Source organism: Carcharodon carcharias, chromosome 3 (genome assembly GCF_017639515.1).
Source record: "Carcharodon carcharias isolate sCarCar2 chromosome 3, sCarCar2.pri, whole genome shotgun sequence".
NCBI lineage: Eukaryota > Metazoa > Chordata > Chondrichthyes > Lamniformes > Lamnidae > Carcharodon > Carcharodon carcharias.
Window position 1 is genome coordinate 16,772,662 of NC_054469.1, and position 14,500 is coordinate 16,787,161.

At 46.6% G+C, this 14,500-nt stretch overlaps 1 protein-coding gene across 1 annotated transcript in view; it reads left to right on the forward strand.

The window, feature by feature from the left end:
- LOC121276452 (pituitary adenylate cyclase-activating polypeptide type I receptor-like) overlaps positions 1-10,823 on the forward strand; it is a 224,143-nt gene extending 213,320 nt beyond the window's left edge. Inside the window, exons 14-16 of the mRNA XM_041184869.1 lie at positions 3,916-4,045; positions 10,443-10,484; positions 10,635-10,823. Coding sequence (XP_041040803.1) covers positions 3,916-4,045; positions 10,443-10,484; positions 10,635-10,823 — 361 coding nt within the window. The remainder of the gene's footprint in view (positions 1-3,915; positions 4,046-10,442; positions 10,485-10,634) is intronic.
- The last annotated feature ends 3,677 nt before the right edge of the window (positions 10,824-14,500 follow it).

Genomic DNA, 14,500 nt, shown 5'->3' on the forward strand with positions numbered 1-14,500 from the left:
AAGCCCATGGTCATCAATGCCTTAAGAGGCACCTGGAGGAGGAGGATCTTGTCATTATGGAACTGTGAATTCTCAACTTCTCTGGGTTGCCAGTCCAGTACAATGTCCTCTGGACCAGCATATGCAAGCTGTCTCGAAAACTGTTACAATTTCATTCAAGATATCGTGCAAAAGTAGCGTTCACAGACTGTGTATCCTATATATAATGACCAGGCCTCACCTCATAATGTCCATATCTTAAGGGAATAATTCAACTGAGAATAATATTTGGAATCGTATGTTTACTTACTGTTAATATGAAAGATATAAGGTTAAGTTCATTAGCATCTTGTAAAGTTTCAAGTGTATCACACAATGAGGGCTGTTGTTATACAGCAGCTATTCTTCATTATAATTACCCCATTCAGTGGGAAATGAAAGGCTAGTTAATCTTCTACCTGGTTACCTAGGAACACAAGAATTAGGAGCAGGAGTAGGCCTGCTTCACCATTTGATAAGATCATAGATGACCTGATAGTGGTCACCACTTTCCTGTCTGCCCCTATAATCATTTGAGCCCTTGTCGATCTGTCTAATTCAGCCTTGAATATGTTTAATGGCCCAGCCTCCACTGCTCTCTAGGGAAGACAATTCCACAGACTGACGACCCTCTTGAGTGAAAAAAAATCTCCTCATCTAAATCTTAAATAAGAGACCCCTAATTTTTGAACTGTGCCCCCTAATTCCAGACTCCCCCACAAGGGGAAACATCCTCTCAGCATCCACCCTGTCAAGTCCCCTCAAGATCTTATATGTTTCAGTAAGATCACCTCTCATTCTTCTAAACTCCAGTGAGTACAGGCCCAACCTGCTCAACCTTTCCTCATAAGAAAATCCCTCCATCCCAGGAATTGGTTGAATGAACCTTCTCTGAACTACTTCTAATGAAATTATGTCCTTTCTCAAGTAAGGAGACTAAAACTGTAGACAGGAGCAGGAATAGGCCATTCAGCCCCTCGAGACTATTCTGCCATTCAGTCTGCCGGGGCCAATCTGTATCTTGACTCCATCTAGCCACCTTAGTTCTAGAACCATTAACATCTTTATCTAACAAACATCTATCGATCTCAGTTGTGAAATTTTCAATTGACAACCCCCCCCCCACCCCACTCCCCCACAGCCTTGACAACGTTTTGTGTGATGAAATGTTCCTGACATCACCCCTGCACACCCCAGCTCTAACTTTAAGGTTACACCCACTCGTGTGTGGGACACACACACCTGGAGCAATAGCTTCCCCCCATCCACCCGATCAAAATCCTTTACTCATCCTAAACACCTCGATCAGATCACCGCTTAATCCCTTGTGCCCAAGGGTCCGCAAGGCTATTCCCTATTACACCTCTTTGAAGCTTCTTGGGTGGGGGGGGGGGGTGGCTATGCTGTGTCAATGGGGCAATGCAAATGCAAGTTGTTGTTGTAATTTGATATTGCTGGATGGGAAATTGAGTAGGATTGTTCATGTTTTAGAAAAAGCATCGTTGCCCTTACATGTGATTGATTGCAAAGTCTTTGTGTCAATCCCTGAGAGCTGCAGTCAGCAGGGTGCTAATCTCAGTCCATTTCTTCATCATGTTCTCTGTTGAATGCACAGCACGCACCTCATTTATAGCAGTAACAACCCATGTTAACTAACTCATCCCTGGTTGATGGGGGAGTTAGAATAAAGTAGTGAGAGGTTATGTAAGACAGATACCAGCTTAATACGGTACGCCACTAACCTGCCTAATAAAATGCCCTTCCTGCCCCCAATTTCACCACCAGCAAGAGCAGATGTCTCTCTGCCAACTGCATCTAATTCTGGGCACTATACTTCAGGAAAGGAGGTTAAAGCTTCAGAGAGAGTATGAAAGAGATTCAGTAGAATTTTCCAGAAATTGCGCTGGAAGGTTTGCAGAGGAGATTCACCAGGATGTTGCCTGGGATGAAACATTTAAGTTATGAAGAGAGGTTGAATAGACTTGGGTTGTTTTCATTGGAGCAGAGAAGACTGAGGGGTGACCTGATCAAGGTGTACAAGATTATGGGGGGCATAGACAGGGTGGATAGGGAGCAGCTGTTCCTCTTAGTTGAAGGGTCAGTCATGCGGGGACATAAGTTCAAGGTGAGGGGCAGGAGGTTTAGGGGGGATGTGAGGAAAAACTTTTTTACCCAGAGGGTGGTGAGGGTCTGGAATGTGCTGCCTAGGAGGGTGATAGTGGAGGCGGGTTGCCTCACAGCCTTTAAAAAGTACCTGGATGAGCACTCGGCACATCATAACATTCAAGGCTATGGGCCAAGTGCTGGTAAATGGGATTTGGTAGGTAGGTCAGGTGTTTCTCACGTGTCGGTTCAGATTGATGGGCCTCTTCTGCGCTGTGTGATTCTGTGATTCTGTGAAATGAGGGGTTACAATTGCTTACAGAGACTGGTGAAGCTGGGGTTGTTCCCCTTAGAGCAGAGGAAGCTAAGGGGAGTTGTTCAAGATCAGAAAGGGTCTCGACAGAATCAATAAAGTGGATTTGAAGGTTGATATCCAGAGGGTACTGATTTAAGTTGGCCAGCAAAAGAGCCAGAGGAAACGCAAACAAACATTTAGGAATTGGGATACTACCTGATAGGGTGAACAAACTCAATAGTAAACTTCAAAAAGGAATGTGATAATTAATTTAAGGAGAAAAACATTACTGTGATAAGGAGTAAGAGAGGGAGAATGGGACTAACTGGATTGCTCTTTGAAAGAGCTGCCACAGAACCGATGGGCGGAATGATCTGTTTACTGGCCTTTGAATCCTTTACTAGCCCATGAATCAATGGTTTTATTTTAGAACAGTAACAGCTCACTAATGATCAGTAAAATCTCATATACTAAGAAGGCAGATATTAGGTTAGCCTTTGTTGCAAGAGGTTTTGGTGCATAAGAATAAAGAAGTCTTGTTGCAAATGGTGCAGGTGAGACCACACCTGGAATTGTGTGTGCAGTTTTGGTCTCTATATCTGAAGAAAGATTAACTTTGCTTTAGGGACTGGGAGGTGGGGGATTGTGGTAGTGATGCATGCAACAAAGGTTCACTAGACTGATTCCTAGCATGGGAAAGATGTCCAATGAGGACAGATGGAGTAAATTTGACCAATTCTCTCTGGAGTTTAGAGGAATGAGAAATGATCCAATTGAAATGTATAAAATTCTTATCGGGCTTGACAGAGTAGACACTGAGAGGTTGTCTCCCCTGGCTGGAGAACCTAGAACACAGGGGCACAGTCTCAGGATAAGTGGTCGGCCATTTAGCGCTGAGGTAACAACAGATTTCTTCACTCAGGGGGCTGTGAGCCTTTGGAATTCTCTACCCCAGATTATACGTCTTTGAACACATTCGAGATTGATAGATTTTTGGATAGTGAGGAGAACCAAGGAATTTGGGGAAAGGCAGGAAAATTGGAGTTGAGGTAGTCGATCAGCCATGATCTCACTGAATGGCAGGGCAGGCCCGAGGGGCTGAATGGCCTACTCCTGCTCCTGATTAATAGGTTCTTATAATATTTGCCCCTGACTCTAAAAAGTAATATCTGACTTACAGCACTTTTTGCACAGCCTGAATTAATAGAGTGCCCCTTTGAAAGATACCCAACATCAGCCCACCGATATTTCGCAAACATAGCAACTTATTACTATTATATCGAACCAGTTTTTAGGGTGAAGTAATACTCCTGAAGAAAATCGTTTTAGCAGCCGATCCAGTTTATTTTTTGAGCTGAATGCGACAGGAATTGAAATATTAGTTTCTTCCGGTTTATGTTGTGTGTTTTAAAGAGATGATCTTGAATTTGATCCATCCATCTCGAGCTCACCAATGTTAATGGCTGCTGTTTCTCTCATTCCTCAATCACTTCACACAGGAGACTGGCCCGTTCAACACTCCTCCTGATTCCGCTGTTTGGGATTCACTACACGGTCTTTGCCTTTTACCCAGAAGATGTCAATACCAGGGAACGGCTGGTGTTTGAGCTGGGATTGGGATCCTTTCAGGTAACTTGGTCAGAGCACTGTAAAATTGCAGGGCGTGCTGCGGAAGGACACAGAAAGATACCTCGTTCTGCAGTGGGCCAGTCATAGCCCTTGCCAGCCCTATTCAGATGCTAGGCTGCTGCCGAGTGGTTATAACAGGGAGCCATTGAAACGGGGTCTATCTCTCCATCAGTTAGCGAAAGCCGAAAGCAAAGGCGAGAAATAGTTCCTCCTCTTGACTATTATCCGCAGATCCTGGCTGGGGCCGTTTTCTTGTATCATGGGATCACGCAGGAGGCCATTCAGCCCATCATGACTATGCTGCCTTTTTGAAGGAGAGCACAAGGAATAGGAGCAGGAGTAAGAGCATACGACCCGTTGAAACTGCTCCGACATTCAATACGATCATGGCTGATCTCAGGCTTCAGCTCCATTTTCCTGCCCAGTCCCCATATCCTTTAATTCCCTGAGGGACTAAAAATGTGTCTATCCCGGCCTTAAGTGTATTCAACGATGGAGCACCCACAACCCTCTGGGGTAGAGGAACCCAAAGATTCACAAACTTTTGAGTGAAGAAATTTCTCCTCATCTAAGTCCTTATCCTGAGACTGCGCCCTGTGTTTTAGTCTCCCCAACCAGTGGAAACAATCTCTCAGCGCCCACCTATCAAACCCCCTCAGAATCTTGTAGGTTTGCAAAGAGCGATCCATTAGTCCCAGTGGCTGCTCTTTACTTGAAATCTGAATTCTTTTTCTATTCAAATATTGATCCAATTCTCATCTGAAAGTGAGCTCATTGCAGATTGCAACAATCCCCTGTTCATAAAAATAAAAAACTCCTCATCTGCTCCCCTGATTCTTTCACCTATTAATGTAAAACTTGTGTCCTCGTGTTAACAATCCTGCTGCCGGTGGAAATAGATTTTTTTTTACATTTTTATTATTTATTAAAATTATTACCTTTATTCTGATGTTGGCCCTAAGGGTCTCTGAGCGGAGATAGCCCCACAGCCAGTCACCATCTTTAACCCTTTGCGAAAAGGTTTCATTGTCAAGTAAGGGCAGGAGATGTGCCCATGGGTGAGGGCACCAAATGTGATTGGTCAAATCCTGGAGCTTTCACCACATGACCTCTCACCATCCACCATCCCACAATGCCCCATGCTCCACCATTGACCGCCCAACCCTTCATTCCCCGACACAGGTGATGTTGCCTCTCAGCCAAGCAACCATTTTCTTTTTTCTCCCCGTCTCTCATATTTCTAAAAGTAGCGAAGGAAAGCCTTTAAAGAAAATGGAAAAATAAAAGGCACCTTTGTATTAATTTCCCTGGAAGTTGCTCACAACCGTGTCCTGGGGATTAACCTTTAATTCCTGAAGACTCCAGGCCAGCCCCAGGGGTTGGGAACTGTTGTCCATGGTGAGGTGTTTCCCGATGTTCCATCTTGGCCTACTCGCAAGGATTGGCTAGGCTGGTACCAACCCTGTGGCTCTGGAACTGCATGCCAGGTAAACAGTCAATGCCATCAACAAGGGAGAGGTTTACTGAGAAGGTTGAGCCTTATGGAAAGGATTAGAATAAAAAAAGCTTTATTGAGAAAATTTAAAGGCAATAATCGATTTTGAACTGTCGTTATTAGCCTGCCAGAAATGGCTGATTTCATCCGGGCTTTAGCAGATGGTAGCATTCATTTCAATGTCCTGGGCAGCAAGTATGGAGAAATAATCAGGCCAAATTCCGGTTGGTGACGACCACCCAGTAATTCCCTTTCTGGAAAATTCCTTATCGTTAGAAGATGGTGGAGGACGGTGGGGCGGGGAGGTGGGGTTGGGGGAGGGGTGGGGGGGGGTGGGTGGTGGGCGGAAGGAATGGAATTCCTCTGATATTAGAGACATGTTGGGACCTCCTAACTGCTTTCCAAAAGCTGCCACAAGTCTCAAGAAATCAGAGGGAATCTTGTCACTATGTTTACATACAGCATTTTAAAAAATGTATTCTTCCACGGGGTGTGGGCATCGCTGCCTAGGCCAGCATTTATTGCCCATCCCTAATTGCCCTTGAGAAGGTGGTGGTGAGCTGCCTTCTTGAACTGCTGCAGTCCCTGTGGTGTAGGTACACCCACAGTGCTGTTAGGGAGGGAGTTCCAGGATTTTGACCCAGCCACAGTGAAGGAACGGCGATATATTTCCAAGTCAGGATGGTGAGTGGCTTGGAGGGGAACTTGTAGGTGGTGGTGTTCCCATCCATCTGCTGCCCTTGTTCTTCAAGGTGGTAGAGGTCATGAGTTTGGAAGGTGCTGTCTAAGGAGCCACTGTGCATCAATGATGGAGGAAGTGGATGTTGAAGGTGGTGAATGGGGTGCCTCTCAAGCGGACTGCTTTGTCCGCGATGGTGTTAAGCTCCTTGAGGGTAGTTGTTGCTGCACTCATCCAGGTAACTGACTCCTGACAGGTGGACAGGCTTTGGGGAGTCAGGAGGATTCTTAGCCTCTGACCTGCTCTTGTAGACACAGTCTTTATATGGCTAGTCCAGTTTAGTTTCTGGTCAATGGTAATCCCCTAGGATGTTGATAGTGGGGCATTCAGTGATGGTAATGTCATTGAACGTTTAGGGGAGATGGTTAGATTCTCTCTTGTTGGAGATGGTCATTGTATGGCACTTGTGTGGCATGAATATTACATGTCCCTTATCAGCCCAAGCTTGAATGTTGTCCAGGTCTTGCTGCATTTGGACATGCACTGTTTCAGTATCTGAGGAGTCGCGAATGGTGCTGAACATTGTGCAATCATCAGCGAACATCCCCACTTCTGACCTTATGATGGAAGGAAGGTCATTGATGAAGCAGCTGAAGATGGTTGGGCCTTGGACACTATCCTGAGGAACTCCTGCAGTGATGGCCTGGAGCTGAGATGATTGACCACCAATAACCACAACCATCTTCCTTTGTGCTAGGTATGACTCCAACCAGCGGAAAGTTTACCGCAATTCCCATTGACTCCAGTTTTGCTAGGGCTCCTTGATGCCACAGTCAAATGCTGCCTTGATGTCAAGGGCAGTCACACCCACCTCACCTTGGGAGTTCAGCTCTTTTGTCCATGTTTGAACCAAGACTGTAATGAGGTCAGGAGCTGAGTGGCACCTGTGGAACCCAAACTGGGCGTCAGTGAGCAGTTTATTGCTGTGTAAGTGCTATTTGATGACTCTGTCGACAACACCTTCCATCATTTTGCTGATGATGGAGAGTATACTGATGGGGCAGTAATTGACTACGTTGGGTTTGTCCTGCTTTTTGTGTACAGGACATACCTGGGCAATTTTCCACATAGCCAGGTAGATGTCAGTGTTGTAGCTATACTGGAACAGCTTGGCTAGGGGCACAGCAAGTTCTGGAGCAAAGGTCTTCCGTACTATTGCCAGGATATTGTCAGGTCCCATAGCCTTTGCAGTATCCAGTTCCTTCAGCCATTTCTTGATATCACATGGAGTGAATCGAATTGGCTGAAGACTGGCATCTGTGATGCTGGGGACCTCCGGAGGAGGCCAAGATGGATCATCCACTCAGCACTTCTGGCTGAAGGCACTGAAGTGCTGGGCTCCTCCATCATTGAGGATGGGGATATTTGTGGAGCCTCCTCCTCCAGTGAGTTGTTTAATTGTCCACCACCATTCACGACTGGATGTAGCAGGACTGCAGAGCTCTGGTCTGATTTATTTTTTGTGGGATCACTTGCTGCTTATGCTGTTTGGCACAAGTAGTTCTATGTTATAGCTTCACCAGGTTGACACCTCATTTTTAGGTATGCCTGGTGCTGCTCCTGGCATGCCCTCCTGCACTCTTTATTGAGCCAGGGTTGATCACTTGGCTTGATGGTAATGGTAGAGTGGGGGATATGCCGGGCAGGTTAAGGTTAAATATCATTCCACTGCTGCTGATGGCCCACAGCGCCTCATGGATGCCCAGTTTTAAGCTGCTCAGTCTATTCTAAATCTATCCTATTTTGCATGGTAGTAGTGCCAGAGGGATCCTCAATGTGAAGGCAGGACTTCATCTCCACAAGGACCATATCGGTGGTCACTCCTACCAATACTGTCAGACACACGCATGTATCTGTGTCAAGCAGATTGGTGAAGATGAGGTCAAGTAGTTTTTTTTCCCTCTTGTTAGCTCCCTCACTATCTGCCACAGACCAAGTCTGTCAGCTATGTCCTTCCGGAGTGGTAGTGGTGCTACCGAGTAGTGGTGCTACCGAGTAGTGGTGCTACCGAGCCAGTCTTGGTGATGGACATTGAAGCCCCCCACCCAGAGTACATTCTGCACCCTTGCCACCCTCAGTGCTTCCTCCATTTGGTGTTCCAAACAAAGGAATATGGATACATCAGCTGAGGATGGGGTGGGGGGGGTGTGGTAGTTGGTAATCAGCAGGAAGTTTCCTTGGCTATGTTTGACCTGAAGCCATGAACTTGATGGGGTCCGGAGACAATGTTGAGGACTCCCAGGGCAACTCCCTCCTGAACCAATCTCTGCTGGGTCTGCCCTGCCGATGGGACAGGGGACATACCCAGGGATGGTGATGGTGGTGCCTGGGACATTATCTGTAAGGTATGATTCTGTGAGGATGACCATGTCAGGCTGTTGCTTGACTAGCCTGTGAGACAGCTCTCCCAATTTTGGCACTAGCCCCCAGATGTTAGTAAGGAGGACTCTGCAGAGTCGACATGACTGGGTTTGCCGTTGTTGTTTCCGGTGCCTAGATCGATGCCGGGCGGTCTGTCTGGTTTCATCCCTTTTCGGCTTTGTAGCAGTTTGATATGACCGAGCGGATTGCTGGGCCATTTCAGAGGCATCGAAGGATCAACCACATTGCTGTGGATCTGGAGTCATATGTAGGCCAGACCGGATACCGATAGCAGATTTCCCTCCCTTAAGGACATGAGTGAACCAGATGGGCTTTTATGATATTTGATAAAGGATGAACTTCAAAAGGTACTTAATTGTTTGTAAAGAGCTTTGGGACATCCTGTGGTCATGAAAGGCACTATATAAATGCAAGTCTTTCTTCTTTTGAACCTGCGCTACTTGTTTAATAAGGTCATGGCCTATCCATACCTTAACTCCATCTGCCAACCTTGGTTCCATAACGCACAATTCTCTCACCCAATAAAAATCTGTTGATCTCAGTTTTGTAATTTTCAATTGATCCCGAGTATCAAAAACTTTTTGGGGGGAGAGAGTTCCAAAGTTCCTTACCCTTTCTTGACACCACCCCCTGAATGACTTAAACTCTAACCTTTAGGTTTTGCCCCCTTGTTCTGGACTTTCCCTTTAGTGATTTGGTACAACTGAGAGGCTTGCTTGGCCATTTCAGAGGACAAATAAGTGTCAACCACATTGCTGTGGGTCTGGAGCCACATGTAGGCCAGACCAGGTAAGGATGGCAGATTTCTGTCTCCAAAGGACATTAGTGAACCAGATTGCATTTTTTACAACAATCAATGATAGTTTCATGGTCACCATTACTGGGGCTAACTTTGAATTCCAGATTTTTTATTACTTAATTGATTTAAAACCCACTGCCAGCGGTTGCTATGATGGGATTTGAACCCATATCCCCAGAACATTAGCCTGGGCCTTTGGTTCAATGACATTGCTGCTAGGTCACCACATCTCCAAGCAATAGAAAGACTCTCCCCTTTGGGAGGCAAGACACCTCCTGAAGTCAAGCAATCAGCCGCCGCACTTATTATTGAAAAAGAATGAAAGGTTTGCATTTATATAGCCTCTTTCACTACCGAAGTACTTTTGAAGTGTAGTCACTATTATAATGTAGGAAACATGGCAGCCAGTTTGCACACAGCAAGCTCCCACGAACAGCATTGTGATAATGACTAGATTTTATGCTGTTAGATTGGGGGGATCAATATTGGTCAGGTCACCAGGAAGAACTTCTTCGAAGAAGAAGTGCCCGTGGGATCGTTCACATCCACCTGAGCAGGCCAGTGGGGGCCTCAGGCTAATGCCTCATCCAGAAGGACAGGGTGGCACTTGCTCAGCGCTGCAGTAGAGCATCAGGCCTGTTTTTGTGCTCAAGCCCTGGAGTAGGGCTTGAACCCACGACCTTCTGACTCAAGAGGCAAGCTCACCGCCCACTCTCGCCCACACTCCGCACGTAGGCTTGTTAGATTGGGCGTTGGAGTGGGAGGGTGAGAATGGCAGCTGCCTGTTCCAAGTAGAATCACATCCAAGGAAGAGACACAGACAGAGAGAGAGGGAGAGAAAGAAGAGGGAAAAACAAAATGGCGGCCAATAGCCAAGACCCATTAGCTGAATGGAGCTCGATGCTAGACTTAAATCCCGGTTTAATACAAATGCTTTCTTATACTGCACTAATTCTGGATGTGGCTTGTTTATTCCTTGCAGGGGTTTGTTGTGGCAGTTCTGTATTGTTTCCTCAACGGGGAGGTAAGCTGCTTTTATCTTCTTCCTGTAAACGATTAAAGAAAAGCCTTCTATTCTGAATTTTTCTCTCTAGTGTTTGCTTTGTGCTTGATTCCCTTCAGTTCTGACGCAGCTGAGTACATTCAAATGACATTTTTAAGTTTCTTCCCAAAGGTACAGTCCGAGATCAAGCGGAAGTGGAGGAGCTGGAAGGTAAACCGGTACTTTGCTGTTGACTTCAAGCACCGGCACCCGTCGCTGGCCAGCAGCGGGGCCAACGGGGGAACCCAGCTCTCCGTACTGAGCAAGAGCAGCTCGCAAATCCGGATGTCCAGCGTCAACGCCGAAAATCTGGCCACGTGAACCGTTAGAGGGCCACGTGACCCCCTTCTAACCACGGGCCACGTGAACCGTTTGAGGGCCACGTGAACCATTTCTAACCACTGGCCACGTGAACCGTTAGAGGGCCACGTGACCCCCTTCTAACCACTCCCCCTCCCCCCCCCCCGCCCCCCCACCACCTTCTCACGTCCACATAAGAAGCTTCGAAAGAATTACGTTCCCTGGCACAGCACCTGCCCGCACAGAAGCCGCCATTTAAAGTCACGGTGTTTTTTTTTTATCGCCCTTCAGGTAAAAGGTGTTGCATCCCTGGCTGTCGTGCAGTGTTTCGGTTACAAGGGTCCCGATAGTGTGTGTGTGTGTGTGTGTGTGTCCCACCCTTTCCTCCTCCACGAAACAAGTTTTCCTTTTTGTTGTTATTTAAACGTCACGGACTGGGACTGGGACTGGGGACACTTTGTAGGACATCGGTACTTTCACTGTCTTAGCCAACTCTTGCTGCCCACCGCCTCAGGCATCTCTGTGGAGGACTCACCGTGAACAGCCCGGTGTGTATGGTCGCCGTGGGGCCTGACACACTTCCCTCGCTTTGCTCAGTCCGAAGAGCTGCTGCCCGAATTGCCTGTCACGCTTCTCAGATCCCAAGCCGGTTGGCCGACGTGCTGCTTTTCGCGCGCGTTCGCAGTCAGCCTTTCAAGGGACAACATTCCCCGCCTTCATTTTGCTGCTCCTTGCCTCTGACAGCAAGGCGTCCGACCTCATTTGGTGATACGTAACCTCATGCAGTGACCTATAACCTCATGTAGTAACACACCGCCTCATAGAGTGAGATTGTAGAGTGACACGTAACCCTATGGAGTAACAAGTTACCCTATACATTGATCATAGCCTTATAGGGTGGCACATTGCCCTATACAGTGACATCTAGCCTTATATTTGTCATACATAGCACTATACGATGACGTGTATCCCTGTATAGTGACACATAGCCCTATATGGTCACATGTAGCCGTGTGCGGGAACGAGTAGCCCTATACAATGACATTTACCCCTTTACTGTGACACATAGCCTCATAAGAGACATATAACTCTACGTGTGACATATAGCTCTACATGGTGACACATAACCCTAAACAGTGACATATTGGGCTGATTTTTCACTGCCGAGTCAGGCGATTCCAGTGTGGAATGGAGTTGGACCCGCCGACCCAGGAAGCAGATCTTATGTGGTCACAGGGACGGGTGTGTGTCATGCCCTGGGCTGGTTAGATGTCCCGAATCGGTTCTATGGGACTTCGCCTCAGCTGTAATAAAAGCAGTTAGACCCTGCTAGCCCTCACTCCTCACACTGACCCACTCCCCATGCACTCCCCATAGCCCTTTATACCGCCTGTACCAATTCATGCCCCCCCCCCCATCCCAGCCAGTCCTCATGGCCCCTCATACTCTCCACGGCAACTCAATGCTCATTTACCCATTATGCACTATGTACATAACCAATGAGCTATATAATAACATTGGCAAGTGTGGAACTGCTGAGAAAAAAAAAGACATTCATTCAGAAATCTCCTTCTGGGAAAAAAAAATGCTGTTTCCACAGTTTCCACCTATCCTCATTATGCATGCTTGGCTGAGAGCCCAGACCAATACAAGCATTTGCTCAGCAAGGAATCCATTTTGACATGTGAAGTGAATTGTTGACTTTGCTTGATTGGCATCTTTAAGTGATTATAATAAGCTGTTCTTTTTTGTCAACGTCTCAATGTTTATTTGGACAACATTAAGAGGTGTGAAGACTTTGAAGTCTCTGTTATTAATACTTTAATGGGCCATCTGATTGACATTTTAATAGAATTTGGTTTTATTTCAAAGAAGATTTCTGAATGGGTGTCTTTTTTTCTCAGCAGTTCCACTATTGCCGTTGTTATTATAAGGGCTCATCGGTTATGTACATAGCGCATACTGGATGATTAGGCATGTAAGAGACGTGAGTTGGCACTGAGTTGGCCTGGGGAGTATGAGGGCTCATGGGGAGTGGCTGAGGGGCTTGAGTTGACATGGAGTGTATGGGGTCCGTGGGGTGTGGCTGCCAGGCCTTGGGTAGGAACTTCTAAACTTACCTTTCAAAAGGTTCCTGAATTCAGACTATGGTTCCCAGCTGCTCTGAGCATCCGAGAACCCATGAGCCATGGAGAAGCCATAAAATTGTAGGGGGCTAGGAGATGCCTTCGTCCATAATGGAGCTAGCCAGATGGGGAGTGCAGGGTGTGGGCTCACTGGCAGCGCCCCTTATCCTGTGCCAGCAAAAAATTGCTGGTGCCGAGAATGGGGGGGGGCAGGAATCCCAGATTCGGGTCCAGCCCGCCATTTTTTAAATGACTCTGGAGTCAACCCTGACTCCGTGAAAATCTAGCCCTAGCTTCATAGGGTGACACAGAACTCTATTCAGTTGCAGATGAAAGAGGAACTAGTGCAGCTTGTGTACCATCAGTGTTTGGTCGTGTTTGTCGTGAGCTTTGCTGCAGCCATGTGACCACCTGCTTTGTAAAACAAAATGGATGCATTTTATGTTGCGGCCAAGCGCCCCTGATTAATCCTCAGGTCAGAGGCTGCCTTCATCTTCATTCAAGGCCAATAGTTAGGCTGATTATGTATCTAAAGTCTAACTTCTGCTTCATGAGCTACTGCAACTGAAGGAAGAGGCAAACCTTCAGCCCCTAGCAGGCAATAGATGGCTCGAAGGAGAGCGAGAGAGAGACTTGATCTAATGAAAGACGCTTTGCTCCCTATTAAATGAAGCAAGGATATTTCTCTCTCCTTCCTTTGTTGCCACTCCTGACAGATGAGTGTCAGCTGTTACAAGTGTGTGACTAACGTTAAGAGAATTTCCAGCAAAGCTGCCGTGATCGAGTAAAACCTTCTTCACAGATTATAACCATCTTTGAGAAATGTAGCTAGATCCCAAAGGTGACCTAAAAGTGAAGAGTCACTGACCCTGTCTTGAACATTGCCTAAAGTAGTAGTGCCGCGGCCTTCTAGGCCCAAGGTCTAAAAGCTTGACAGAACCTGACGAAGGAGTAATTTGCTTTCCAGATTTCATAGGGCAGATATGGAGAAAAATCCAAGATCTGCCTCCTTACATGTCCTCTATCTCAATGTGGTCAATCCCTGGATGCACATTGAAGATTCAAGCATCCCCTTTACCACATCAGTAGAGGCCGTATAGAGGGCTCGATTTTTAACTAGCAGGGGATTGGGAGCCCATAGTATGGGTGTAGATCCCTGAGGAAAGTTATTTAATGAAAACTATTTTTTAAAAAAATGCAGGGAAAAGTTCCCTCCTTTGTATAGTTGGTTGTTGTATTTGGGACATGTTAACTCCGTGTGATGTAAATGCAACAATGTCAGCTATTGTTAAGTGGCATTTGTTTTGGCTCGAAGCATCATTGTCAATGTTTATTGCTGCGAAAACGTGAGTGCTCCTCAAAAATACTCTGGCGAGATGTGAACCTCTTTACATCGATCAACCCATTACTCCCTGTCACCGGAAGACAGAATAACGCTCTTTGCTGGGTATGGGGTGATACTTTGTCAGTGTAAATAACTTTCCAGGGGGCAAGCGAAGATGATGTTACCGAGCAAAATTTGGGTCGCTTGGCTGTAGCACACGCTTTTATTCATTCACAGGATGTGGGAAT